Source organism: Plectropomus leopardus, chromosome 12 (assembly GCF_008729295.1).
Source record: "Plectropomus leopardus isolate mb chromosome 12, YSFRI_Pleo_2.0, whole genome shotgun sequence".
NCBI lineage: Eukaryota > Metazoa > Chordata > Actinopteri > Perciformes > Serranidae > Plectropomus > Plectropomus leopardus.
In genome coordinates, this window is record NC_056474.1 from 32147353 (window position 1) to 32173988 (window position 26636).

At 39.7% G+C, this 26636-nt stretch overlaps 1 protein-coding gene across 2 annotated transcripts in view; it reads right to left on the minus strand.

Annotated features, from left to right (window-relative positions):
• The window catches only part of c12h5orf22 (chromosome 12 C5orf22 homolog), a 30649-nt gene extending 10549 nt beyond the window's left edge, over nucleotides 1–20100 (minus strand). Inside the window, exons 1-6 of one of the 2 annotated variants that reach the window (XM_042498455.1) lie at nucleotides 19852–20100; nucleotides 17505–17650; nucleotides 14307–14456; nucleotides 13882–14015; nucleotides 8776–9062; nucleotides 6200–6262 (exon numbers count right to left, since the gene is read on the minus strand). In XM_042498455.1, the coding sequence (XP_042354389.1) occupies nucleotides 6200–6262; nucleotides 8776–9062; nucleotides 13882–14015; nucleotides 14307–14456; nucleotides 17505–17650; nucleotides 19852–19920 (849 nt within the window). In that variant the 5' untranslated portion in view covers nucleotides 19921–20100. Of the gene's footprint in view, nucleotides 1–6199; nucleotides 6263–8775; nucleotides 9063–13881; nucleotides 14016–14306; nucleotides 14457–17504; nucleotides 17651–18244; nucleotides 18315–19851 lie in introns of those variants that run through there. The other variant, XM_042498456.1, reaches the window with a different exon arrangement.
• Between the last annotated feature and the right edge of the window lie 6536 nt (nucleotides 20101–26636).

The window sequence follows — 26636 nt, forward strand, 5'->3', positions numbered from 1 at the left end:
ATGGCACGTTCTCATGATTTTAAAAGATATAACTGAGCTTGTAGCAGCCCCCATTCATACTGAGGAAAGTATTTGCTACCTGGACACACTGATATCAGAACATCGTCACAGGCTGTTCAGATCAAAAATTGATTCAAAAGCACCATTTTTTGTAGCATTATCCTGACTTAATAAGAGGGTTTGGTCCTTTGCTCAGCCTCTGGACTATGCCATTTGAGGCAAAACATAGCTTCTTTAAGTGAGTTGTTAGACACACAGACAACTTTAGAAATGTATTGATGTCACTTGCCTCAAACCACAAAATGATGATGGCATACAGTTCACTAGAAAATGCTTTGAAACCTGCAGTATGTGTCACAGAAGTATCATCTCTTCCATTTAAAATACTGGGTACGGAAATACAGCAGTCCTTCAAGGCAGTTCATCCAGCACAAACCTCTGTGAATTTGACCAGTCTGGCCATACTCCATTGAACTAAATATGCTGCTGGGATGGTTTTGCTCCATGGGTCAACTGGTGGTTTACCTGATTTTGTTATAATTTCACAGATTATTATTGTAGATGGCAGTGTCAGTTTCATTGTAAAAATGCTTAACAGCTGGTATGATGAGCATTTTAGTGCATTTATGTTTGACCACTCTGAGAAAATGACCCTGGTCCAGCATAGTGAACTTGGGGACACGTGTCCCATGACAGCGTATTTTGTGGGAGGAAAACACTTGGTGACATTGAAACGTCGTATTGTTTGCCAGTGTAAGTCAGACTCTTAAATGTCAAACACCTTCCTTCCCTTAGTTTGATTTTTTTCTGTTTTTGTCCAGATGGATTTGGTTGCCTTGAAGTTATTATTATTATTATTAGAACACCGGAGTGAAAAGCTTACACTCTCCTCAGGAATACTCAGCACTGTAGAACAGTTACATGAGACTGTAAAAGAGATATTTGGACTCATTGAGGATTTTACCCTGCATTACTTGGATGAGGACTTCGGTGATTACTTCACTCTCCATTCTACCAACCAGATTAAACACAAGGGAACAATCAAAGTTGTGATCATTCCATCAGTAGTTCTTACATTGACTGCTTTGACTGAAAACCAGAGAGATGTAATGAATGATAGTTCAAGCTCTGCTAATGACACAACAGCAGATTACCTGACAGATGACACATCGGTGTCTTCACAAGTGGCAACATAGGCAGTGCTGAGGAATGCCAATGAAAACTTTGTCAAAGATGGTACTGTGCTGAACAGTACTCAGGTCCGAACTGAAATCATGGAAAAATTAGCTGACTACATGTACAGCTACAGGCCTTCAGATCGGTGAGGTGGCAGAGGCTTTAGTCAGAAAGCATCCGTGCCTAACAGAGCTAGGCAGTCGTAACGGCTGGCTTGGATGGATGTATAGTTTTAAATTCATGATGGGAAATTACAAGTCAAAGCTCTGAAACCTTGGATTTCCTGAGGTTGCCTGCAACTTGCTTAAGAACAAGTGCCCAGATGACAAGTCCGCTGCAAAGAATATAAATGAAGCACGGAAAGGAGAAGTGGTGTTTCTCCCACACTATCCTGCAGGAGACAGTAAGGAACAACAGGAGCCGGACCGAAACCAACTAATCACCGAATCAAAGAAGTGAGACAGCACAGTCATCAATGACTTGATGTGCAGAACCTTTGTACACAGGAGGCATGATGTTGTCAGCCTACAGATGAGCACCAGTGACATCAACGACAGATGGCCTGCCTTGTTTGATTTCTCACAAGTGAGTAATTGAAATTGTTGTAGCAGAGTGGTCAACACATATTATGGACTGGAAACCTGTATGTTTCACAGTTATACACTCACCGGCACTTCATTAGTTAGACCTGTCTCATCAAATGCAATCAAATACTGTACAACAGCTCTGCCATACATACATTTTCATTTTTTTGTTGACATTGTCAGAAAGGTGATAATTATACTTTGTTTATTATTGAGTTGTAGTAGGTGGTGCTGGTGTACTGGAGCGCAATACATTGAAAACTGTTCTATTCTGTCCCCCTCGACGTATGTTAATGGGTTGGACAAAAGTATAAGGACACCACTCAATATAATGTACTCCGATACACCACCATCCACGATGATCTCAATGATAAAGTTTAATAGTCACCTTTCTGACAGTGTCAACAAAAACTGAAAGTGTATAAGCTAAGTAAAAAGAGAATTTATGGCAGAACTGCTGTTTTGGATTGCACTGGATTGCACAGGTGTACCTAATGAAGTGTCATGAGTGTACATCTGATTAAAAATGATAATGGAACAGTCTTACATCCTATTCATCTCAGTATGGACTTAAGTTTTTGCTGAATGACAGTAGATTGAGTCACCAGTTCTTTTGTCTCTTTTCTCATCTCTCTCTTTCAGGTTTGCGTCGAGTTTCAAAGAATCACCACACTGAATCTTGAGCCAAAATTCATGGCAATGTTGGACTTCTATACACCTAAACTGCTGTCCTTGTTTCAAGCAAAGAAAGGTGCTGAAGGAGAGAGGCATCAGGCACAAATGAGTATTCTACTTCAGGTATTAAAATGTATCCTCCACCTAATCAATCTATACCTTACCTGCAATAATCAGAATTCCACATGCCTCATTCACAATTTTCTCCTTTAAGTTAATTACCATCAATAATTACATATTCATATCCTATTCAGACAACTTAGCCTTATCCCCTCTGACTCTCCCTCCTATTCATTATTACTCCCTCTATCCTCCAGCCTTCCTTAGAGGAGTAGTATGTAAGAAATGTACAGCAAGTAATCTTAAAATCACTAAATATATATATTACCAGAGACTAAGGAATCATGTTAATCTGAAAAACGAATCTAGCTGACAAAAATAGTACAGCCAGAATATTCGCATTTAAAAATTTTAATTGCTTTGATTTTCTGTTTTGGCCTGTTGCGCCACCTACTACTCTCTCCCAATCACAGCGTCAGTGGCATTTTGTCCTCCGGGTTGCCAGTCAGGCTACCACAGTGCTGCAGCTACGGCTGGGAGATAAAGTGATCACCAGTTGAGATTGTGCAAAATATTTTTGATTAATTTTGATTATCGTCTATAGTCATATTTCCTTGATATCACACGGGAGAAATAAGCACCAAGTCACTCTGCTGTTTGATAGACCGCCTCCTGTCCTGAGCATATCGTTAGTTTGAGCTGCAGCAGCTAAAGCTAAAGAAAAGAAATACAAAGTGAAAGTTGAAAAAGAGGGAGGAAATGGGGTGAAACGGAGCCGATGGTAAATAAAGTGATGGTGAATGTGTGGAGCGGTTCATGGGAAGAGTCCAGCCCAGTCAGGACGCCTGTTTCCTTCTTCATGTGTTATGATCTGACGGTCAGAAAGTGGAGGAGAAAAGTCCGATTGTGAAAGCACTGAGTTGCTCGTGTCATTTATTCTGCAGTAACACGTCTCATATGTTGGCTCATCTGCAGCATGAAGAACATGCACCAAGGCTCCTGTAGATGCAGGGTTAAAGTGTGTGTCTGTGTGTGTGTCAGCTCTGCACACACGGTATGTAGCGTCAAAGCAGTTAAGTGAAACAATAACCTGCAGATCACTTTAACTGATGTGAACTCTGCTCGTAGTTACTGTGTCAGAGCAATAAAACAGAGTAAAAAGCTAAATATTCATCAACAACCTGCTCAAACTACAGAAACGCAAAGACACAGCAGATACATTTACAGAGATAACAGAAGCTAATGTAGCCTACTGCTGCTTCATCCCTCTGACTGCAGGTTGTAACTACTGCCGTCTAACATGTTTGAGAGAGGCATGATCAGCTTTACTTTGAGACTGACCGTGTGAGTGAGCAGAGCAGAGGTTAATGTGTAGCTATTTGGGCCGCAGGGGTGGAGAAACAATGCGCTGCCATGTTCTGAATCTTTGAATCAGTCTTACATACAGCTCCTTTAACAGTTCTTGCTTTTTCTTCCTTTGTTCTCTATCCCTCAATCTCTCTCATCCTCTGCACACCTCACCACAATATCCATTTATATTCATCTGTCTGCATTGGCTTCTTTCTCCTCTTTGTCATATGCAAAAATTTTACATATTTTATTTTTTTCTTACATCACTACACTCCAACTCCAGTTAAATTTTTCTGAAGTAAATTCAATTGAAAAGAGCGGGATGGATGGACATAACGATGGATGGACAAACAACCCAAAAACATAATGCCTCTGGCCACGGCTATCACAAGCGTGAAGGTTTCAAAATATACACTTAACTTCCTCCTTTGGATACAAGAAATAGATGACATTACCTACGAAAACACAGACATGTGTGGTTGACTGTGCTCAAAGACACTTTGGTGTATACAGAGGAGGAGCAAGAGCTCATAAGACCATCCCTTTAATCAGTGCTGGACCACACTACAGCCAGAGCTACAGTCATCTCAGTCGCTTGAATGTGTAGTATTGTATTTTATAAGTTGTTGAAAGACTTTGTGTTCTGCAGAGTGGAATCTCCAGTCAACAGACACATGAGGTTGTCTGTTTGACCATCTGGGAGAAGATGCCAGTGCCTTGTTCAAGGACTTATAGGTTAGTATAATACTGTAGTTTTCATGATTTTTAACGATGTTAGTTTTAAAGTTTTCACGGGTGACGGAGTTGCTGCAGTACAGTTTGTTTTTTTCTTACCACACACAAAGAAGAAGCTGCTTCCCATATAGTATAAAACAGCTGTTGACATCAGATACTGTACGTGTCACCCACATATATTTAGAGATCGATGCTGACTGATTTCACTCTCTGTCCTGCTTTAAATGCATCAAATGATATTTTCTGTGTCAGTTTTGTTTTTAGAGAGTAATAAATTATGTGGAAGTATTCATTAGTTATTGTGTCTGTTTAAAAGAGATCAAAACAAATTTGGGACCACCACAGTAGTATTGTTAAGGTTGTCCACTTTATGTCCTGCTATGCTCTTTTATGTATGTTGGTAAGTGGTATTTGTCTTGTGACATGCAGGTTTCGGGTGAGCTCTAAACAGTCTTTACAATGTCTGCAGGCTGCTGCTGATGGATCTGCCAGTGTTCGAGGGGGGTTGGCAGATGAGGTGATGAAGATTTATCAGCTGTGGAACCAAGATGGGTCAGTCGATGTCGGGATTGTGATTGAGGGCAGCACTGTCCTCTGCAGTCTTGGGGATCTTAGCAGAGCCTGCTGCTTTCTGTTGGGCATGACCGACGTGTTAGATCTGGGATACCCCAAGAACCTCAAATACAGTTTTGAGGTATTCCAAAAAGTACTGCTGGAGCTGGATTTTGGAAACCTTTCCAACAAGGTTCAGAGACTGAAGAATTACCTCCGTATGTAGTTGCTGGCTACTGTTCAACAAGATGCTCTCTTAGTGGGGAAACTTTTCATTGGCAAGGTTTACCTGTCTGAAGTTTAGAAGTTTTAATGTGTTAATGTTTACATAAGAGTTGCAAAATGTCGATTATGTTGCATTTCAGCCATATGCTGCATTCATTTCACACTGATGCTCACATGGACATTGTCACATGCTCACTGGCGAGAATAAAGCACGTTGGAAATTAGACTAGATAATATATCAGTTTGTGTAATCCAAGTTGAGAAATCTCAAGAGTCTGCTCTGTTCGAAATAAACTTGGATGTTTTATATTTGTCAAAATAGACAAATAAATGTTTAATGATGATAAATGTTCATGTGTGTAGAATTTGCTTTGTTTATTATTTTGTTTCATATAGTGACCTGAAGTAAAGAGTAAATTGAACATTTTAAAAAATTAAGTAAATGTAACATATTTATTCTGATATTTTAATTGTATTTAATCATTTTTGTGAGTGGTTTGAATTTAGGATTACTATTGCGTAGACTTAAAATTTTAATTTTATCAACTAAATTTTATATTTCATGGTACTCAATGTAGTTATTCAGTTTTGATTACATTTACTTAATTCATAAGATAAATCTAAATGATTTCACATCTTTCAAATTTACTCAATATTTTTAATTGTAAAAATGTTACACATTAAATTGAGTAGAACATAGTTAAAGTTCTTAGAGTGCATGCTTCTTGAAATGTTATCGCCAGAGGAGAAGTCACAGAACATCACTCAGTCACAGACATCTCACAATTACAAAAAATATCTTTTTGTGCACATCTGTAATGGAAACCCGCCTACTCACTCACCTCCTCAGCATCAGTGCTGGGTCCTCTGAAGTTGTAGAGCTCCTTGAGGATGGCGTACTCTTCCTTCACACAGACAGACAGACAACATGGAGCAGAGGTCAATTCAAGGAAACATGTTTTGCACTTTAATTGAGAGATGTCATGAGAGGTAAAATGAAATGCATCATCAGAAGGCCACGAAGGATTAGATTTTGGTGGCATTAACTAATGAGTCCATCCTTGGAACCTTGCTAACAACTGAACCAAACTGCTGCGGTAAGCTTCCTACTGTCTTGCAGTTTTTTAGGCTCTCAGTTTGTCATAATTGTGTCTCCACATGAAGCTTTAAGTGGAACACTGCAGATTACTTCTCCCCTGGTGGCTTTAAAAATCCAATTATCACATATTTCTGTTAGCTGACTTGTCAGGTTCCTTACTCACATAAAATCACTTTTTATATGAGTGTGAATTTCACATTCCTCTGGGAGGAGTAACCTCGGCCATTAAGGCTTTTTCATGTGGTCTCTGACACCTTATCCAGTCCCATGTCAGCTCTGATGAGACATGAACTGTGTACAATATGCTGTTCTGAGGACGAGTCTACCTAACTGATGGGATATGTAGCTAAACGTGTCCACATGAAATTCCTCACAACCAAACTACTGTCAGTCCAAAGGATATATTTTTTTGGACTGTTGCTTTTTTTAACCTTTTAAATGCCATCTTTCTAATGTTGTAAAAGAAGGTCAGAGATTTTAAATTTAGGGATTGTCGTTATCCTGTTTATGATCTTTGAACTTTTTTTTTATTCACCAGAGAGAATGCATTCCTCGTCTTTTTTAGTGATGTGGTCGGGCTGGTAATCTGGGAACCAGACCAATCTGTGAGCTCGTGTTTTATTTTTTCTGGCAGATTCATCTTCTCTGGACACATTCCCAGTAACTTGAGATCTGGCAGGCCAATCACTGTTTATCTAATATGGGGCGTGTTTGAGATGATGCCTGTAAAGAGGAGAACCACCAATGCATTTTTGAAGGTCAACAAGTCCATCAAAAAAGTTTGTGGCCTTTCCCGTAGTTTCGAGTATTTTAGTAAAGTGAGTAAAAACACACTGTACCTTCAAATTCTGATGGTACAAACGACAACACTCACTCACAAACATACTGATGCTACACAAACACAGCTGTCCTGTTTAGATCTGCTGTCGCTTGGCGCCAAGTCACATGTTTTATTGTTCTCACTGGTTGTAGGTTTATCTCATTGTCCAGAGGCATTTTGGTCTTCCTTGATAATAAAAAATAAATTGAGAGGTGACAGTGACCTTGACCTTTGATGTCCAAATTCTGAGTTCAATCAGTTTATTCTTGAACGTTTGCACCAAATTTGAGGAAATTCCCTCAAGGTGTTGTTGAGATATGACGTTCATGAGAATGAGACAAATGCAAGGTCACAGTTACCTTGACCTATGACCACTAATATGTATGCAGTTCATCTTCGAGTCCAAGTGAGCGTTTGTGCCAATTTTTTAAAAAATTCCACAAGGTGTTTTTGAAATATCGCCTTCATGAGAATGTGACTGGTGCAAGGTCACAGTGTCCTTGACCTTTTGCCACCAAAATCTAATCAGTTTATCCTTGAGTCCAATTGAAAGATTGTGCCGAATTTGGAAAAAAATCCTTCGAGGAATTCTTGAGATATTGCGCTCATGAGAATGAGACAAACATGGTCACAATGACCTTAAATCACCAAAATCTAACCAGCTCATTGTTGAGTGGACATTTGTGCCAAATTTGAAGAAATTCCCTCAAGCTTTCTTGAGATATTGCGTTCAAAAGAGCGGGATGGATGGACATAACGATGGATGGACAAACAACCCAAAAACATAATGCCTCTGGCCATGGCTATCGCAAGCGTGAAGGTTTCAAAATATACACTTAACTTCCTCCTTTGGATACAAGAAATAGATGACATTACCTACGAAAACACAGACATGTGTGGTTGACTGTGTTCAAAGACACTTTGGTGTATACAGAGGAGTAGCAAGAGCTCAGAAGACCATCCCTTTAATCAGTGCTGGACCACACTATAGCCAGAGCTACAGTCATCTCAGTCGCTGATGAAAAGTAATGAGGCCCAGAAATTATAATCACCTTACCACATCTTTGACCATGTCTAAAAGGACCAGTCCATCACTTAGATTATGGTGCAGTTTTATGCTTCAGCCTTGTGTTGTGTATTATTTTTACGGCAGCCAACCTTTTGTTTCTATTCCGATAAACGATTATGGCTTCAAAAGCCCCATGGAGTCTTTGCTTTTTGGGTATGATGCATTTCCTGTTGAAGTCAGGAACAATTCCTAATTCTATTGTAAATGTAACTTCCTGTTTTTCAGGAAGGCAAAACCTCTGGAGTGATAGAAAGTGTTTTTGGACTATCATCTAAACAATTCAAATCCTCTGCATTTGTACACATTTGTTAAAATACATGATTATGGTTAAAAAAGTAAAAAAAGCAATCACGTGTGCTGAAAGGAGCTGCAACAGAACAACAACATGAGGTGTGTCAGTGGGATGTGGTACATCTGTGTGTATATATACCTGTGTGTATAACTCTTTGAAGGGATTCTTACAGGAGAAGAAGTCCAAATCAATGTCCAGGATGTACGGCTCTGTCTCACTTAGACAAGCAGATATTCTCTTCACAACGTAACTGGTGGATCCTTCTTCATCATCCCCAAAGCCTGTCCTGTGGCTGCCCTCTGCTGGCTGCAGGGTGTCAGTGCATGTTAGGAGGGGCTCAGAGCAGCTGGTCTCTCCAGCTACATTAAAGTCTGTCCGGGCTCTCTTGGCAAACCATCTCTCTGTGTCCTCCTCACTCCTTTCTCCTGAAATGTCACACAGAGAAGCAGAAAACAGTGTTACATGAAAATGTGTCCGTCCCCATTAGTCTACTGAGTTATAGACCAGAATATAATCAAAATAAAACCAAAGAACAAAAGACAGGAATAATAAACGTGAGTAAATAATAAAGTAATGAATAATAATCAGAGTTAACCCTATGGAAACTGGATTGGCATCAGTTTTCCTTTGCTGCTTTTAGGGGCCTTTCACCAGCATTAAACCTTTGAAACTTGAGCAAACTGGTGTGATTTCTTTCAAAAATATGGGTCAATAAGGAGATCTGCAACTTGGAATGAAATATCCTGAAAATACCAAAAAATTGTAAAAGATGACTTTAAAATGATCTAAAAAACAAACAAACAAAAAATAGGGTAAGAGAGACTATTATTAGAAAATTATCAAAACCTTGGAAAAAAATAAGAGAAAACGACATCATTTATATTTACATTACATTCAGTCTCAGAAAATAAAATTTTATGAATAAAAAATAAAACAATATACAATATATATATATTCTTGTAATATTCTATGTATTTTAGCATTTTTTGTGTCATGTTTTGTGTTTACATTTTCTTTTCCCCTGATTTTCTTTCTCTTTTGTCATTTTTTTGTTAAGTTGCTCATTTTTGCTCAGGGTTCAAATGATTCATTATGGGATTTTATATATGTAGGTAAAATCAAAAACACCTAAATAATAGAACTAAATTCTACATTTGTTTAAGATGAATTTGGGTTGTATTGTGGTATTTGAAATATATTCAAAGTGGAAAAACATTAAGGTCCCTGAAAACTTTAAAACAGTATATGTAATAACTAAACAAGCAACAATTGATGCTTAAGTTTTGACAAACACCCTTAAATATCATATCACATGGTGATGGTGTCTCCATCAGCTCTGTGTGAGTGTGATCATATCTGATTCAACAGACAGTAGCCCCACAACACAAACAACCAACCACAAATTTCAGCAATTTTTAAATTCAAACTCTGTATCAAGATTGTTATTCTGGAAATTAAAAAAAAAAACAACCAAACTATCAGCTGATGAATCGTTATTAGACTCCATATCTGTATTGGCTCAAAAATCAACTATTGTTCAGGCTGTACTTCAGGTGGCTGCAGAGATTTAGTGTACTGCAAAAAGAAGCTTTTCATTCAGTGTGAAAAACCTGTGGACGACACAAACTGTCAAATCACTCTATTCTTTTATCAATCCCACTGATTGAACAGGAGTTTGAAGCCTCACATTAGCTTCAGCTGAACTTCAGAATGCATTAGCACAGACTAAGGATAGAGGAGATCACTTCACGGCCACACGGACAGAAAATTATTACAGTGACCAAAATCTCTTACAGTATTCTTACAGACATGCAAACAGAATCCTGACTTTTCCTTTAAAGTAATAATCTCAATGATTTTCTTTTCAATAATTGTTCAATTCAATAATAAGTCACCATGTATAACTGAACAAGGTAAGAGAATGGTGATTGATCCTATGGCCCACTGATGAAAGTATTGCAATGATGGCGGTGCGCAGCAGTGCAGTGGCTTCGCAGCTACCGGCAACTGCCGTATTACTTGACTGATCTCATTGCCCCCTTCCCTCTGTGCTGCCACTGCAATGATGCCACTCTATTTTTAACATGCTGCTCTGTTTTTTTAGACTTTAATCCCAGGTATTAAGTTGTTTTTTGTTTTATGTATTTAATAAGTTTAGTTTGTTGTTACTCTTTTGTACGCAGCTGAACCTGAGTGACTAGTTTCGTTCTTTTCATGTGTACACATGTTCTGAATGACAATAAATGATCTTTTATATATAGTTGAACTATATACTTGCATTAAGCAATTATTACTAGAACTAATGCACTGACTGAGTCAGGACCCTAAATGATGCAGACTGAGTTTCTTATGAATCAATGTCCCTGATTATGAAATATCATCGTTTCGCATTCATGGTGCATTCTAGTAGCAGAATATCCCAAGACTGCTTCATCAAATTTGGCATCTGCACATTTGCAATGTTCAAGCCATTTTTGATGTCTTCCTTGACTTCCTTGAAGTCAATTGTGATGTCCTCAAAAGATCCTGCCAAAGTTTCACAGCTGGACCAACTTTCCTGAAAATAGGATTTAGAGAAAATTGAGAAAAAGTGGGAAAATTTGACATTTTTGGAGCAGAGGACCACTGGAACAAAGATGCAGATGAATGGAGAAATTAATATGGTGAAAGAATTTGACTCCAAGGTAAATGCTTCTTACATGTAACGTTAAACTTTTATTGTGGTTTGCTCTTTCGTTCAAATGACAACAGCTTTTTGGGGGCCTAACAATGCAAACTTTTGAAACGGTGCCACCCCTTCTGTCACCTTGTAAACTGGCAATGCATGGATTCTGTAAGAACGGTGACTCCTGTGTGACTGTTTGCAGGCTAGCGAAATATATTAGCACCCAGTATTTACTGGAATTTACCAACTGCTGATTCAGCATTAGAAAGTAACTGCCAGCACAGCTGTTGTGGGCAGCCTGGTTTAAAACATCCTGGAGAAGGGGTGGGATTAAATAAGTTTGTACTTCTCACTCCTTTTCCAATTTGTGAACCAAGTCATCAAGTATTCTTTTGCTTTATGTTTTTCATTGTCTGAAAATATTACTTTAATCCAATCCAATTAATAATAACATTTATAAAATAATTTATCTTTCTCCTCTTAGTTATATTCAAGTACCTTTTCAAGGACCAAGTTCAAACACCATGTAATCATTTTAAAAAGACGGAGATTTAAAAAAAAAGACCCCGTGGGAGCTGTCACGCTCCCACCTTCTCTTAGTTTGTGACAGTGCCTTCTGATTATCTGTAACATATTGTAAATAGTTGTTTCAATTTATATGAACAGTCCAACTTTATTGTAGGGGAAAGTGTACTTTTCTTTTCACCAGTTTTCTCCTGTTTTTCTGGATAAGGTTAGGTAATATTAATGTCTTTTATTTGTTATTTTCATTCTAGGTAAGTCAGTGTTTAAAAATATAAGATGTTTTTGTCTATTGTGTTTAGCCTCTCCCTGATGCCTATTTAATTTTTGAGAGATATTAAAAAATAATTCTGAGGACTGTAATTTGTTTTCTGGGTCATCATTTGGGAGAAAGGAAGGAGATGGTCATTTTGTGTTATATCAGGTATCCCCTAGGTGACATAAACTGGGGGCTTGGCCGGGATTTCGTCTGTTTTCGATTTTTGTCGGGTAAGTTTGTGATTTTTTTTCAGTATTTTTTCTCTGCCATATATCTGGTCAGCATTTTGATCATAAACTGGCACTATGGAGTCTGATTTAGACCGTTTTGTCAGACATCCCATGTTTCAGCAACCTGATAAATGTAGGAAAGTTGATTTAGTGTTGGTTGCAAATTTGTTTGAAGTGCATGTGCCTGTGAATGCAAAGAAACTTGAGCTAAGACAGTCATGGTGGATAAACTGTGGGAGAAGGGTTTGCTGACTGATTTGCTTCCTTATGAGGGGGCCGGTATGGCTAACGTGGAACAGCGAGAGCTGGTGCCGCCTGTCGCTCCCACTCCCATAGATCCTTCAATCTTGGACAGTCAGTGGAGGAGCTACGGCTCACTCTCCGCATTCCGGAGATGGAAGCCAGAAACCAGGAGTTAGAGGTGGAGGCGATGCACCTCAGAGTGAAAGCCATAGAGCTTGAGCGTCAGCCTGGTGTTCAAACACTTACTCAGCAGCTTCTGCCCTCCCCCCGTGACAGTTTTGATGTAAGCAGGCATATTGCACTGGTGCCACCGTTGAGAGACTCAGAGGTGGATTCTTATTTCAGTGCTTTTGAACACATTGCAGCCACCCTGAATTGGCCAAGGGATGTCTGGTCTTTACTACTACAATGTAAATGAGTTGGTAGAGCTCAGTAGGTTTGTGCCAACCTCACTGTTGAATGAAGCCTAAATTATGATGTAAAAGCGACTGTGTTGTACGCATATGAGCTGGTGCCTAAGGCATACGGACAAACTTCAACCTGTAGTATTAAACTGATTATATAACCAACAGCAACTATAAGATTACCACTTAAAAGAGGAGGAAAAAGAAGGCTGCATACTGATGTGATCAGGGTTTCAATTACTCCACAATATTCCAAAAAGGTAAAGGTTTAGTGAGGCAGGAAAGGTAAACAGCATGTTTGATAGGCTTTTTTAAATTCTAAAAGGAGGTGCTATTATCTTGAATACTCTTTACACACCCCATGTTGTGCAGGAACCAGGTCAGTATGTCTCTGTCAAACTGAGATGGGGATTCACTGGAGAGTTCTAAATCACCAAATCAAACTTTAAGTGTGCCTTTCAGTTAGCAGCTCTGGCCCCGCAGGTGTCAGGGCACTGAGAGAGGAGTCAGACACTTGAATTCTGGCATTAGTGATAATGATCACCAGTGGCTGTGTTCACACACAACAAGAAGGATGTGAAAACTCCAAAAGGACTTCACAAAGTTGCTGTTTTTTCATTTTAATTCAGTGGAAACTAAATATGTTTAAGTGATGGATTGTTGAAAAGGTTAACTGGGCTCTGCAAAATTATAAAAGGTACTTTTCATCCTTTTATAGACTAAAATCAATCAATCGACAACCTTGACCTGCCAGCAGCCTGTGTGTGCACGCAATACAAACTCCTTTATAAAAACATTCCTCCAACATAGCTCATGAAGTGAGGCACAAAAACACTTCTGATTGAGTATCAAAGTAAACCAGCAACTTACGTGGCTAATGCTACTACAGACTGTCTCCCCTTAAGTGGCTGAAGTACACACCTGTTAGTGAGCCATGACTTGGTTTAACAGGATTGACTTTGACCACATTCAGCCTGAGAGGTTTAGAGTTCTCCAGCTGCTTCTCCGACATATACAGACCATCACTCAGGAAGTAGTTGTCTGTACTGGTCACCCTGCACACACAGGAGAGAGACAGAGACAGAGAGCAACACAGAGAAGAGGAGAGACAAAGAGGAAGTGGAGTTCGTGTCAAACCAAAGAGAAAGAACAAGGAATAAATCTATCCTACATTTAAAGGTCCTGGACTTCCACTTGAGTGTTTTTAATAAGGTCTCATCAGGAAAAAGAGGAAAAACACATGTGTGTGCGGACTATGGATGTGTGGGGGCTTTAAGAAATGATACAGTTCATATAGCAACAAAGGATATCACAAAAAGTATGACTCTGTTTAGTATATATCTTACCTGATGGTGGTGGTGGAGGAGTCTCTTCCTACAGCCATCCTGTGCTCCCCCTCTGTGATCTGCTGGGCCCAATATGGATGCAGCCATGCCACACATGACACATGGCCGGCATACACCATGGGCATGATCCAGTTCTCTATACTCAACTCACTGAAAAAAACAAACAAAAAAACACATACACTGGTTGGTGGAGTCCCACATAATGCAACAGTCATCCATCCATCCATCGGCTTGGCCAATATGTAATATTTTATACCGTCATAACTTCCTCTCTGCCTGCTGGCCACCAGCTGTTTACAGTCCTGTAACTTCTTCCTCCACCACTAGGTGTCATTGCCAGTTCCACCAGTAGAGACAGAAGACTGAGCTCTGGTGGTGCGTGCTGTGCACAACATACAATGTGGAGTGCCTGTATTTATGACAGTATTAAAAAAACATACCTTCAGGATTTCTAAATACCCTGGTATAACATAATACCATAATACTGCCCAAGATAAGCCATCCATCCAAGCCACATTCACCCATTCCCATACACATTCACACACTGGTGGCCGAGGCTACTGTACAAGGTACCACTTGCTACTCAGTAACCATTCATACGCACTTATGCTCTGATGACGCAGCTTCAGGAGCAGTTCGGGGTTTGGTATCTTGCCCAACGATACTTTGACACGTTGCCTGGAGGAGCTGGGGCTGAAACCGCTGACCTTCCAACAAGAGGACCACCTGCTCTACCTCTGAGCCCCGATATAAATAAGTTATCTTAATAAGATTCTCTACAGTTCAGTTGATTTTCCTGACAAGACTAGAGAGATGCAAAAGTGGTTTAAATAAACAATCTGATTTTATTTCCCATCTTGGCTGAGCAACATATCTCTGAAAGGAAAACAAAGCCCCTCACAAATACATGCCTCTTCCAAATATAAACCTGGTGAGTTCAATGGTTTAAGCAAATATTAGCTTGGGCTATAAATTGATGTATCATATGGGAATAATCTGTCCAACTGTAAACTGAACAAAGTCATGAGTTACGACACTGAGCAACATATATCTAACATATTCTGTGGCTTGGAACATATGTTTCACTTTCTTGGTACTATAAGAAAGAAGTCATGTTATAAAAAGAGGTGAATAGCACATTTAGGGTTTCTGTTATCTCTCTTTTCCTGTCAGAGAGATGGACCGGACCCTCGTGGTCAATAACATCGATTTTAACCGCTGTGCTGTGTGGAGCAATGCAGACGCTACTTGATTAGTTTGTTTGTACTTCAGGTTGGATGATTTGTTGTTAGACTTTCAGGTGCATCAAAATGCTGCCCTGTAAACAACACCCTATCTGAGCTGAACACACCAACAAGACTCCAATTAGGTCACTTGGCAAATTATCCTGCCATAGACTAATGATGTCAGTGGACTTTTTGTTGTGCTCCCAGCACTCAAAAATACACTTGAAGAATTTGAACAGCAATATTTCTTTTGAAAGACAGTGTCTGAATAATTCGAAGAACAGGCTGTCAGTAGCTTCACATGCACATTTTATTGTAGAAAGCAAATTTTAAACCAACCCTTAAAAACTTTTAGCAGGCCAGTCATAGGGAGGCTTTAATTTTGAAGAAGCCTAGACGAACCATTTTAGCTTTATGATGTGACAACAGGTCTACATAAACATACAGAGATTTAGGCAGCTTTTTCAACACATCTCAGAGTTAAGAGACTTCATCATGGACACTGATCACAGCTAACGTTCTGGGGTCACAAACATTCTGAGAATTTCTAAAGAGTGGACCTGACTTCATATAAAAAAATCCTAGGTGTGTAGTGATTTAGAACACTTCTCAGAGCAATTCTGAGCTAGGAAGGGACAGAGACTTTGATCTTGGTAAGGAGGTGTGTTTGACCAAGTTGCTTGGTGTGATTGGCTGTCACAGATATTACTTTTTTGTAAGCCTGCAGGGTGTCAACACCCAGTGGAAGTAAATGAACTATATGAGAATATAAGACTGTTCCAGTTGCACATATATCTTTATCTCTGGCATTATATTGTTATTGTGTTGTGTGGGAGATATACGTGCATCTCTAATAAGATTGACCACAAATATCCTCCCTCCATCAACTACTCTGCAGCATGTCATTAAGTTACTGTCACCCAGTTTTTGGAGAAGTTTCTCTGACCACTTTGAATTTCTGCCATTAAGCAGGTTCCCATTGCAGATTTGTGCAAACCTTCAGTGATATTTTTCAAATGTTGATAAAATACAATTGCAAGATGACAGCGTTTCCATTGAGTATGTTCTGCGACTTCTCCTCTGGTGATAACAATCTAAGAAGCATGGTGATGGATGTTCAAAACATTAGCAGCTTTATTTCTATTGCAGCCACCACACTAGCCGTCATTATTTCCAATCCAAGGCCACGTAGACATGTTATGCAAATAGCAATGGAAAGGCTAGCCCCTTATACATGGGAGTGGCCACGTATGAGAGATTTCTGGGAGGTGATTCAAAACTTCTGAATGAACCACTCAGCTTTTGAAGAGTTATGTGATGCAATATCAGCTCTTGTAGCTCCTACTGCATCATGAGGGAGCCAGTTCCTACTGACCAGCACATAGCCATGGCATCATGTGACCTAAAAAAGCCCAAAAAGTGTTTCCATTGCAGTTGCCAAATATGTATTTTTCCAATTGCCTGAACTACCACCTCGTGCGCGTGTAAAAACCTTTTTGTGATAAATGGGAGTTTGTCTTAAATTGATGTGTTTCCATGAAGCATATTTTATATTCATCATTTCAATTTTTGCAATTTTAGGGTTGATGGAAACCCACCTATTTTCATCTCTGCTTAAGAAAATCTTAAGCCTCTTAAAAGTTCTCCTCTCTACTCCTCAGTTTTGGAGCTTGCTAAAGGAATAAGATGTTTTGTGAATAACTTTTATCTTTACCAGGATCTAGTCTAAACTTTAAGGGTAAATTCTTCAAAAAATCACAATTGTAAGAATTTTCTTAGAATTGAATCACTACAGGTAACTCTTTGTAGAAGGTAGATTTGTAAATACAGCCCCCAATAACAGCTATCAGCTGTAATCCTCAGCTTTGACACATACAATCCACAGCTTCATGAGGTGGCAGTCCCAGCCCTCTGAAGCAGACTGGAGGAAAGCTTGGTTTGGAAAATACTTCATGTTTAAATTAACACATACCTGAAGAGTTTGTCCTTGTCAAAGACAGTGTCAGCGGACATGTTGACAGGGATGAGCAGATCAGGATGGGAGTCTAAATGGACCATCTTGATGTTCCTCAGTGGGAGATGTCTTGATGCAATGGCACGATAGATGTGACGCACTACCTAAAAATGATACCGTAAAATAAGCAGTCTTAAGATATTTGACTCAGCTGTATATCTGAGCACTTAGGATACCATACATTTGACACACAGAATCTTTCATAAAATTCTCCTCAGACACTTAACATGTATTCACTGATGCTTTTTTCAGAAAGAGCAAAAACCACATTGCACGGTTAACTGTCACACCGGACAGCCATAGAATAAGACCTGTGCAGAATCAATAGATATCACAGATATCACAGATATCACTATATACACAACAGCTCTTGATGCAGAGGTAATTGTCACTCTGTTGGCACAGACGTTGCAGTTAAAGATCAAAGATACAAAACTTTGTCAAAGCAAATGCTGACAGTTAGGTTGCTAAGGATGATGGGATAAATCTGGGCTCAGATTACAAAAAGTTGGCCTGTCTGACCCTCATTTTACAATCCCAACAACTGAAGGACATTGTTGGGAGGCTCATCAGTAACCTTAGTGAGAGCATCCTTTCCATGTCAGCTCAACATTCAGTTTCACTCTGTGTCAGTCTGGATTCTCTGCCACCACAAACCACAGACTGTATATAAAGATGGACGACACGCCCCCACTTACCCCCGCTATGCTGACGTGAGCTTAAAATATCCAGGATACTGGTGTTGTCATCTTGTGAGGGTGATGTCATTGAATGCCTGCATCTGCACAGTAGCACTATCCACGGTGGGAAGATCCAACAAAACACCCAACCAACCAATTGTGAGCAGCTCAGTTGAATGACAGCGCATGGATTGGCTGTCACAGCTGTCAATCATGGCAGAAAAGCCCCCTTTTAGATAATTTAATAACTCATTAAAACCAAACTTATCATAAAAAATAAACATTTGAACAAACATCAGGGTGATGAGAACTTCCATCAGTGACAGAAACTGTTTTTGCGAAACATCTATTTGGCTTGTAGTTGGAGTGTTTAGTTTGACCTATGTCCATTCAACATGGAGGGGCGGGCTTTAGAACATATACTACAGTCAGACACCAGGGGGCGATCCAGATTGAATAGCCTCACTTTGGGGGAGCTGTCATGTTTTACATCTTTATATACAGTCTATGCCACAAACACTTCACAGAAATAAAAATCCAGGTAGGCCAATCAGGGCCAATCATCTGTGAAGTAGCTGACAATGTAAGCAGCCAATCAGGGACTGCGTTATATTAATAATAATAATAACATTTTTAATTATTATTTGACACTGCTGGCAGAGCAGCTGAAAACTGTAGCTGAAAATATACGCAGCACGTGTACTATAGCTTACAGAACATATGGACAATGCAGTGTAAACAAAGGCTTGTGGACAAATATGGCAGACATCATATCAACCTGCAGTGACAGATAACGACATCAGCGACTGAATATCTGGAAGATGAACATTAGATACAGGAACTGCAGAGCTAAGAGGCTGGTGATTGGCTAACACGTGAGTGGCAGGGATTGGTGACAACAATATTGACATGACAGAGACTCAAATAAAAGCTATCACTGCGAAGCTGAATGAAGAACTGACAGAAAACACAGCATCTCTGCAAAAAAGTCGACCAACAAAAAAACAACGTCAATCATTTAAAAATTAACTCCAAAAAAGAGAGAGATGACTAGTTGCTCTGTAGGCTTATAATCAAACATAGGTCAAACAGGTGCTCATGGAAACCAAAAAAAAAAAACAAAGCAGGATAAACAGGAAGGACATATAAACACTCCAAAAAATATGAAAATGTGCCTAAATCATGATTCAGCCACTATAATACAGGATTTTCAATGTAATTCCTCCTCATTTTTCATGTTTTTTTCACGTTTTTGGAGTATCTGGATTTCCCTCCTGTTTAAAAATACACTCACTAAAAATAATAGTGGTTTTCACTTCAATATAACTAACAATAATGTGGAAATATCTCTTCACGTTGAAGGGTGTCTTTCAGTAGCTATTTATGGGAACATGTTCTCACTGCTGCAGGCTCACATTCAGTATTAAACTCCAGTTAGGGGACATTACTCAGCTCTACAGTCAGCTAGCTAACGATATGTCTGTAAACCGATTTTACACCACTACATCCATGATGTAAACCCCGCTGTAAACATACAGGAAGACATTCTGCTGACCAAAAGTGGAAGTCTAAAGACACAACACAATGCAGCAGCAGTATGACAGCTGTGTTAAGGCCGGGCTTACATCGTGGTGGTCCTCAACTATCCACACCGGCAGCTCCTTGTAGCACCTCTTCAGCGGAGCACCGCTCATTGCAACGGAGAACAGCGGGACGTTACGGTTCCTCCGTCCGTGACAGTAACCGTATTATCACACGAGACTTTAGCGCATTAACGTCACGTTCTCACATCTCGCACTGCAGCACATTTTTCATCCCCTTAGGTCAGAAAGAGTTTGAAATGAGAACCTGGGGGAACCATCAGCCAGCCACCGGAAAACACCAAGCTCTATCTTTTTCATGTCCGGGTAGAAACAAAAGGCAGGGTAAAGACAAACGTTCCTAGTGTTATTCGATATTCGACGATTTAAAAAAAGAAAAGAAAAGATAAAGAAAAAAGAAAAATGGGACATACAATTGTGAAAGTGAGAGTTATTTAACTTGACAGCTTTACAGCATTATATAACATACTTGTGGCCAATAAATCTACAACACTCTGTAAAAAAAAAACACAATGCCAGAGATAGGCTACATCAAAACAGATAAAAAGTCATTTTCATCTAAAATGAGGCTAGATATGTCTCAGACCTGAACTTTTTTTTTTTTTTTAATCTTTGTGTGTACCTGAAATAATCATTCTGCTCAAATGCAGAGACAACAGCCATGTGGGCAAATGTGTTTATGTAGGTGTTTATGTTGTCTTTTCCCCATTACAGCACTTTTTTTTATATTAATCCAAATATCACTGGTTTACTGCAGTGATACTCAACTTACAGCCTAGGCTCCAAAACTGGCCCCTGATAGGGTGCCAGGCGTGGTGCCAGGTGGCCCCCAGCACTTCATAATAATAAAAATACAGTGATTCACATTGGAATTGTCTTTGTCCTTTTAGTATACATAAGAGGGCATAAAACAGCATCAAAATAGAGCTTGTTGATCAAAAAAGTGCCAGCGGAGGATCCCCTGCACCCCCGACAGAGGTCCTAGCTAACCCCCAATGTCTAATATATCCTGAAATCCTAGAATTGTCCTAAACCCCGAGAAATGCTCTGAAAAATATAAATGTCCTAAAATCCTAGAAATGCCCTAAAATCCTAGAAACTTCCTGAAATCCTAGAAATGTTCTAAAATCCTAGAAATGTCCTGAAATTATAAAAATGTCCTCAAACCCTAGAAACATCCTACAATCCTTGAAATGCCCTAACATAGAAAAGTTCTGAAATTTTAGAAACATCCTAATATCCTAGAAAAATGTATGGGGCTGCTATGACCGGCCCTTGGCCTCATCTCATTTTGCAAAAATGTTCCCCAGTCAAAGCCAGTTGAGTATCCCTGGTTTACAGTGGTGGATCATACTGAAAAGAGTTCTTCAGTAAAATTATTTAATCAAGTTTCAGAATCTAGTGGTTAATAAAGACCGTTTGGACAATGGCCATTTAATGGCAACATACTATTTGTAGAGATTATTTATATGTTGTCTTGTGATTTCCTATTTTATTTTGAAATTCTAACTCTCCTCTCGTTTCAGGTCACTTACTTCCTCCCCATGTGTGTTTTCCCACCAGTGTGATTGTCGACCCCACCCTGATTGTCTCCACCTGTTTCTCCTTACCTTGTGTATGTATAGTTTGCATCTCCCTTTGTCCTGTGCCAGTTCGTCTTGTCTCGTCAGTCAGAGAATCCGCGCCATTTCCATGCTCAAGTCATGTTTCGTTTGTTGCTCACTCCAGTTTATTGCTCAGGTCAAGTACCTTGTTCTATTTGTTACTTTGTTGGACTTCTGTTTTTCTTTGCTAGCAGTGTATTCCTTGCCAGAGTGATTTATTTGTTGTTACTTTTTGCCTCCTCGTCTGAGAGATTTTTTGTTGTAACTTTTTACAGTCTCTTCAGAGTGATTTTAATTTTGCCTTCCTGTGTAAGACTGTTTTCATTGCCTTTAATAAATTTATATTTTGATACATTGATCTTGGTGTCATGCATTTGGGTTCAGCTCCAGGTTTGGTATTGTCAATAATAAAGGATAGGCTAAGAATTAATAAATAAATAGAAATAAGTAAATGATACTGAGAAAAATATGGAAAAAAAGTTTATAATATGCAACATAATATCTAATGACAACAAATGTACAGGTCAATGTACAGATAAAATTATTAACTGCATAGTTTGACACAGAAACCTATAAAAATAGAACTTACAAATATATATACTAGCAAAATAACATTATCATAGAATCAGGTAACACCGTCATAAATATAATATGAAAATACCAAAGAGAACACTACATAATAACTTACTATTTATACACAGCCATTTACTGTTGGCACACCCTGCATGTTACAATTTTTCTTTGCAGTTGGTGCCTGGACACCTGCATTCAGGCAGCACTATGAGAACACTCTGGGATTACAGACATACAGTGGGTACGGAAAGTATTCAGACCCCCTTAAATTTTTCACTCTTTGTTATATTGCAGCCATTTGCTAAAATCATTTAAGTTCATTTTTTTTTTTCCATTAATGTACACACAGCACCCCATATTGACAGAAAAACACGGAATTGTTGACATTTTTGCAGATTTATTAAAAAAGAAACACTGAAATATCACATGGTCATAAGTATTCAGAGCCTTTGCTGTGACACTCATATATTTAACTCAGGTGCTGTCCGTTTCCTCTGATCATCCTTGAGACGGTTCTACACCTTCATTGGAGTCCAGCTGTGTTTTATTATACTGATTGGACTTGATTAGGAAAGCCACACACCTGTCTATATAAGACCTTACAGCTCACAGTGCATGTCAGAGCAAATGAGAATCATGAGGTCAAAGGATCTGCCTGAAGAGCTCAGAGACAGAATTGTGGCAAGGCACAGATCTGGCCAAGGTTACAAAAACATTTCTGTTGCATTTAAGATTCCTAAGAGCACAGTGGCCTGCATAATCCTTAAATGGAAGATGTTTGGGATGACCAGAACCCTTCCTAGAGCTGGCCGTCCGGCCAAACTGAGCAATCGGGGGAGAAGAGCCTTGGTGAGAGAGGTAAAGAAGAACCCAAAGATCACTGTTCAGCTGCAGGGACAGGACGACTGGTTGCAATCGAAGGAAAGATGATTGCGGCCAAGTACAGGGATATCCTGGACGAAAACCTTCTCCAGAGTGCTCAGGACCTCAGACTGGGCGAAGGTTCACCTTCCAACAAGACAATGACCCTAAGCACACAGCTAAAATAACGAAGGAGTGGCTTTACAACAACTCTGTGACTGTTCTTGGATGGCCCAGCCAGAGCCCTGACTTAAACCCAATTGAGCATCTCTGGAGAGACCTGGAAATGGCTGTCCACCAACGTTCACCATCCAACCTGACAGAACTGGAGAGGATCTGCAAGGAGGAATGGCAGAGGATCCCCAAATCCAGGTGTGAAAAACTTGTTGCATCATTCCCAAAAACACTCATGGCTGTATTAGCTCAAAAGGGTGCTTCTACTAAATACTGAGCAAAGGTCTGAATACTTATGACCATGTGATATTTCAGTTTTTCTTTTTTAATAAATCTTCAAAAATGTCAACAATTCTGTGTGTTTTTCTGTCAATATGGGGTGCTGTGTGTATAATAATAATAATAATAATAATAATAATAATAATAATAATACTACATTTTATTTATAGAGCGCTTTTCAGGGAACTCAAAGATGCTTTACATGGTAAAAAGGATCAAAGAATACAGATAAAATATGAGTACAAAGAAAAACATAGTAATAATACATAATACAGCACAAAATGAAACATTTAAGGCAGTTTTGAACAGGTGGGATTTGATGACTGATTTAAACTGAGAAAGGTCACTGTAGTCATGGATGTGTTTAGGGAGGGAGTTTCCAAAGGGTGGGTGCGGCAATGGGAAGGCTCTGTTGCCCCAGGTTCGGTGCTTAGTCCTGGTTGGTTGAGACAGGAGGTTGGCATCGGAGGAGCGAAGGGTGCAAGACGGAGTGTGTAGGATAAGCAGGTCAGTGAGGTAGGAGGAGGCGTGGTTATAGAGGGCTTTACGGGTGAGGAGGAGAACCTTGAAGTGAAATGTTTGGGGCCGGGAGCCAGTGGAGGTTCTAGAGGATAGGGTTGATATGATCGTGAGAGGACGAGTGGCAGAGTTCTGAATGTGTTGGAGTTTATTGAGGACTTTGGGCGATGAGCCATAGAGAATGCTACTGCAGTAATCGATTCTGGAGGTGATGAAAGCATGGATCAAGGTTTCAACTGCAGAGGAGGAGAGTGATGTTTTTAAGATGGAAAAAGGCATGCGTTTTAATATAACATGAATGCCATATGACAAAGAAACACAGTTGAGCTGCAGCAGAAAAGAGAGAAAAAATTAGACAATCCCTTATTACAAGGTACAGAGCAAATGGATTTGTCTTTTTTTTAATTGTGGTTTAAAGAAAAAGGAAAGAAATCAATTTGTCCCTAAATCCTGCAACATTGTTTTGGCTTTGAAGGAGGAGTTGAGTAGACTCACAGCCTGGGTAAAGAGGCTGCTCTGTAGTCTGGTGGTTCTGCAGCAGAAACTTCTGTATCTTTTTCCAGATGGCAGCAGGGTGAACAGACTGTGGCTGGGGTGGCTGCTGTCTTTCAGTATCCTTTGGCCTCTCTGCAGACACCTCACTTCACCGAGGTCACTGATGCTCTGTAGATGGGAACCAGTGATGTTCTGGGCAGTTTTAATCACCATCTGTAGAACCCTCCTGACCTGGGCCTTTACAAACCATGCTGGTGATGTGACCAAGATAGGCTCTCAGTGATAGTATTTCCAAGGAACCTATAGCTGTTCATCTGCTCCACCTCAGCTCCACTGTTGTAGACAGGAGTGCGTATCTTTGCCTCCTTTCTAAAATCAACAATCAGATCCTTGGTTTTACTAAGCAGTTGGTTCTCTGTGCACCACTCTGCAAGATTGTTGATTTCCTCCCAGTAGGAACTCTCATTGTTTATTATAATACGGCCAAGGATGGTGGCGTTGTCCGCATACTTCATAATAGAGTTCTCCTGATGTCTGGGAGAACAGTTATGGGTGTACTGTGTGAACAGAGGGGGTAAGCACACAGTCCTGGGGGATTCTGGTGTTGAGCACTAATGTAAAGGAGTTGTATTAATGTTGATGGACATTTGTTGTAACCTGAGATTCAGTAGGTGATGTCATTGTACAGTCTACTCTGCATACATCAAACTTGATATCATACCCAAGTTTATTAAGAGCCACGTGGCACAGAGCTAAACTAAAATTCTGAGATTTCAAAAATCTCACAGCCTACAGGTTACCAAACACATTTTCATCCAATCCTGACCAGAACTGATATCAAATGAAATGCTGTAACCTTCATGACATAGATCTAAGCTACAGCATTCTCATCTATTGAAAATGCAGTAAGCTCAGCAGCAGATCTTTATAGAAATCAAAAACTACAAGTGAGCAAATTTGACAGCATATCAGAAGAGACAGATAGCTACATACACTCTATACATTTTCCGTGAGCCTACAGAGTGAGCTGGTAGTAATAACTGCTGCAGTGCAGCAGGAATTGGTCATTTCAGACTAGGAGGAAGAGAGGAAACATGCAGAAAATACATCATAAAAAGAGCAAAGTTTCCCATCAGCTAGTGTAATCAATAACTCATCAAACAGGCGCACACACACACACACACACACACACACACACACACACACACACACACGAAATTCATCCGCTGAAAACATTTTCTTCTGTATCATCTTAGACCAAGTCTATCAGTTGGACCAGTGTTCCTGTGTAGATGTGTGATGGGATTCATCCAGTGTGTGTGTGTGTGTGTATCTATCTATGTGTGTGTGTGTGTGTGAGTGAGTGTGTGTGCATATATATCCACCCTTTGATCTTGGTGGCCTCTGAGAGCAATGGGAGGCTTTGATCTCTCTTCCTTTTGCTTTGGACCGTAGCCCATAGGAGATGACAGCAGGATGATGAGTGGAGGTAGCAACACGGACAGAGAGATGAGCAGAGTGAGGAAGAAATAAAGAGAAAAGAGCCAGATTAAAAGTATAGCAGCATACTTGGTGTCGGTGGGTGGGTGGTTGGGGGGATTGGGAAGACAGAAGAAGATGAACAAAAACACAGCGGACGACAGAAGAAGATGAACAAAAACACAGCGGGAGATTTGCTCCAGATTAAAGAATGAGAGTATGGACAGCAAATAGAGAAGACAGAGGATGTGAGAAAAAGGACCTGTGATCTGAGTTGCTACAGGTAGGCCATAGGTATTTAACATCAGTTGGGTTCTAGTTAAACACTGCTTTTAAGGGTCAGTTAACCAGAATTACAGCAATGGAAAAATCAAAATTACCAACATGAGTCCCTGAAGAGGAATAGGAAAGTACAGGGACAATGCCTCCTCAGTTTCTCCGTCACTAGAATACCCACCTCATCAGTAGGACAACAAAAATTTAAATGAACACACAGCAATGTGATTCATTACTTAAAATCTATCCTATTATTGGTGCAGAAAGCTTCTGCACGTGTTCTAACAGGAACCAAGAAAAGGGACCATATTTGTCCTGTTTTAGCGTCTCCTTGCACCGTCTACCTGTAAAATCCAGGATTGAATTTAAAATCCTCCTCCTTATATACAAAGCTCTAAATGGTCAGGCTCCATCCTATCTGTAGTTCCCTACCAACCCTTGAGATCACTGCACTCTGAAAACACAGGGTTACTTGTGTTTCCCAGAGTCTCCACATGTAGGATAGGAGCCAGAGCCTTCAGCTACCACACTCCTTTTTTATGGAACCAT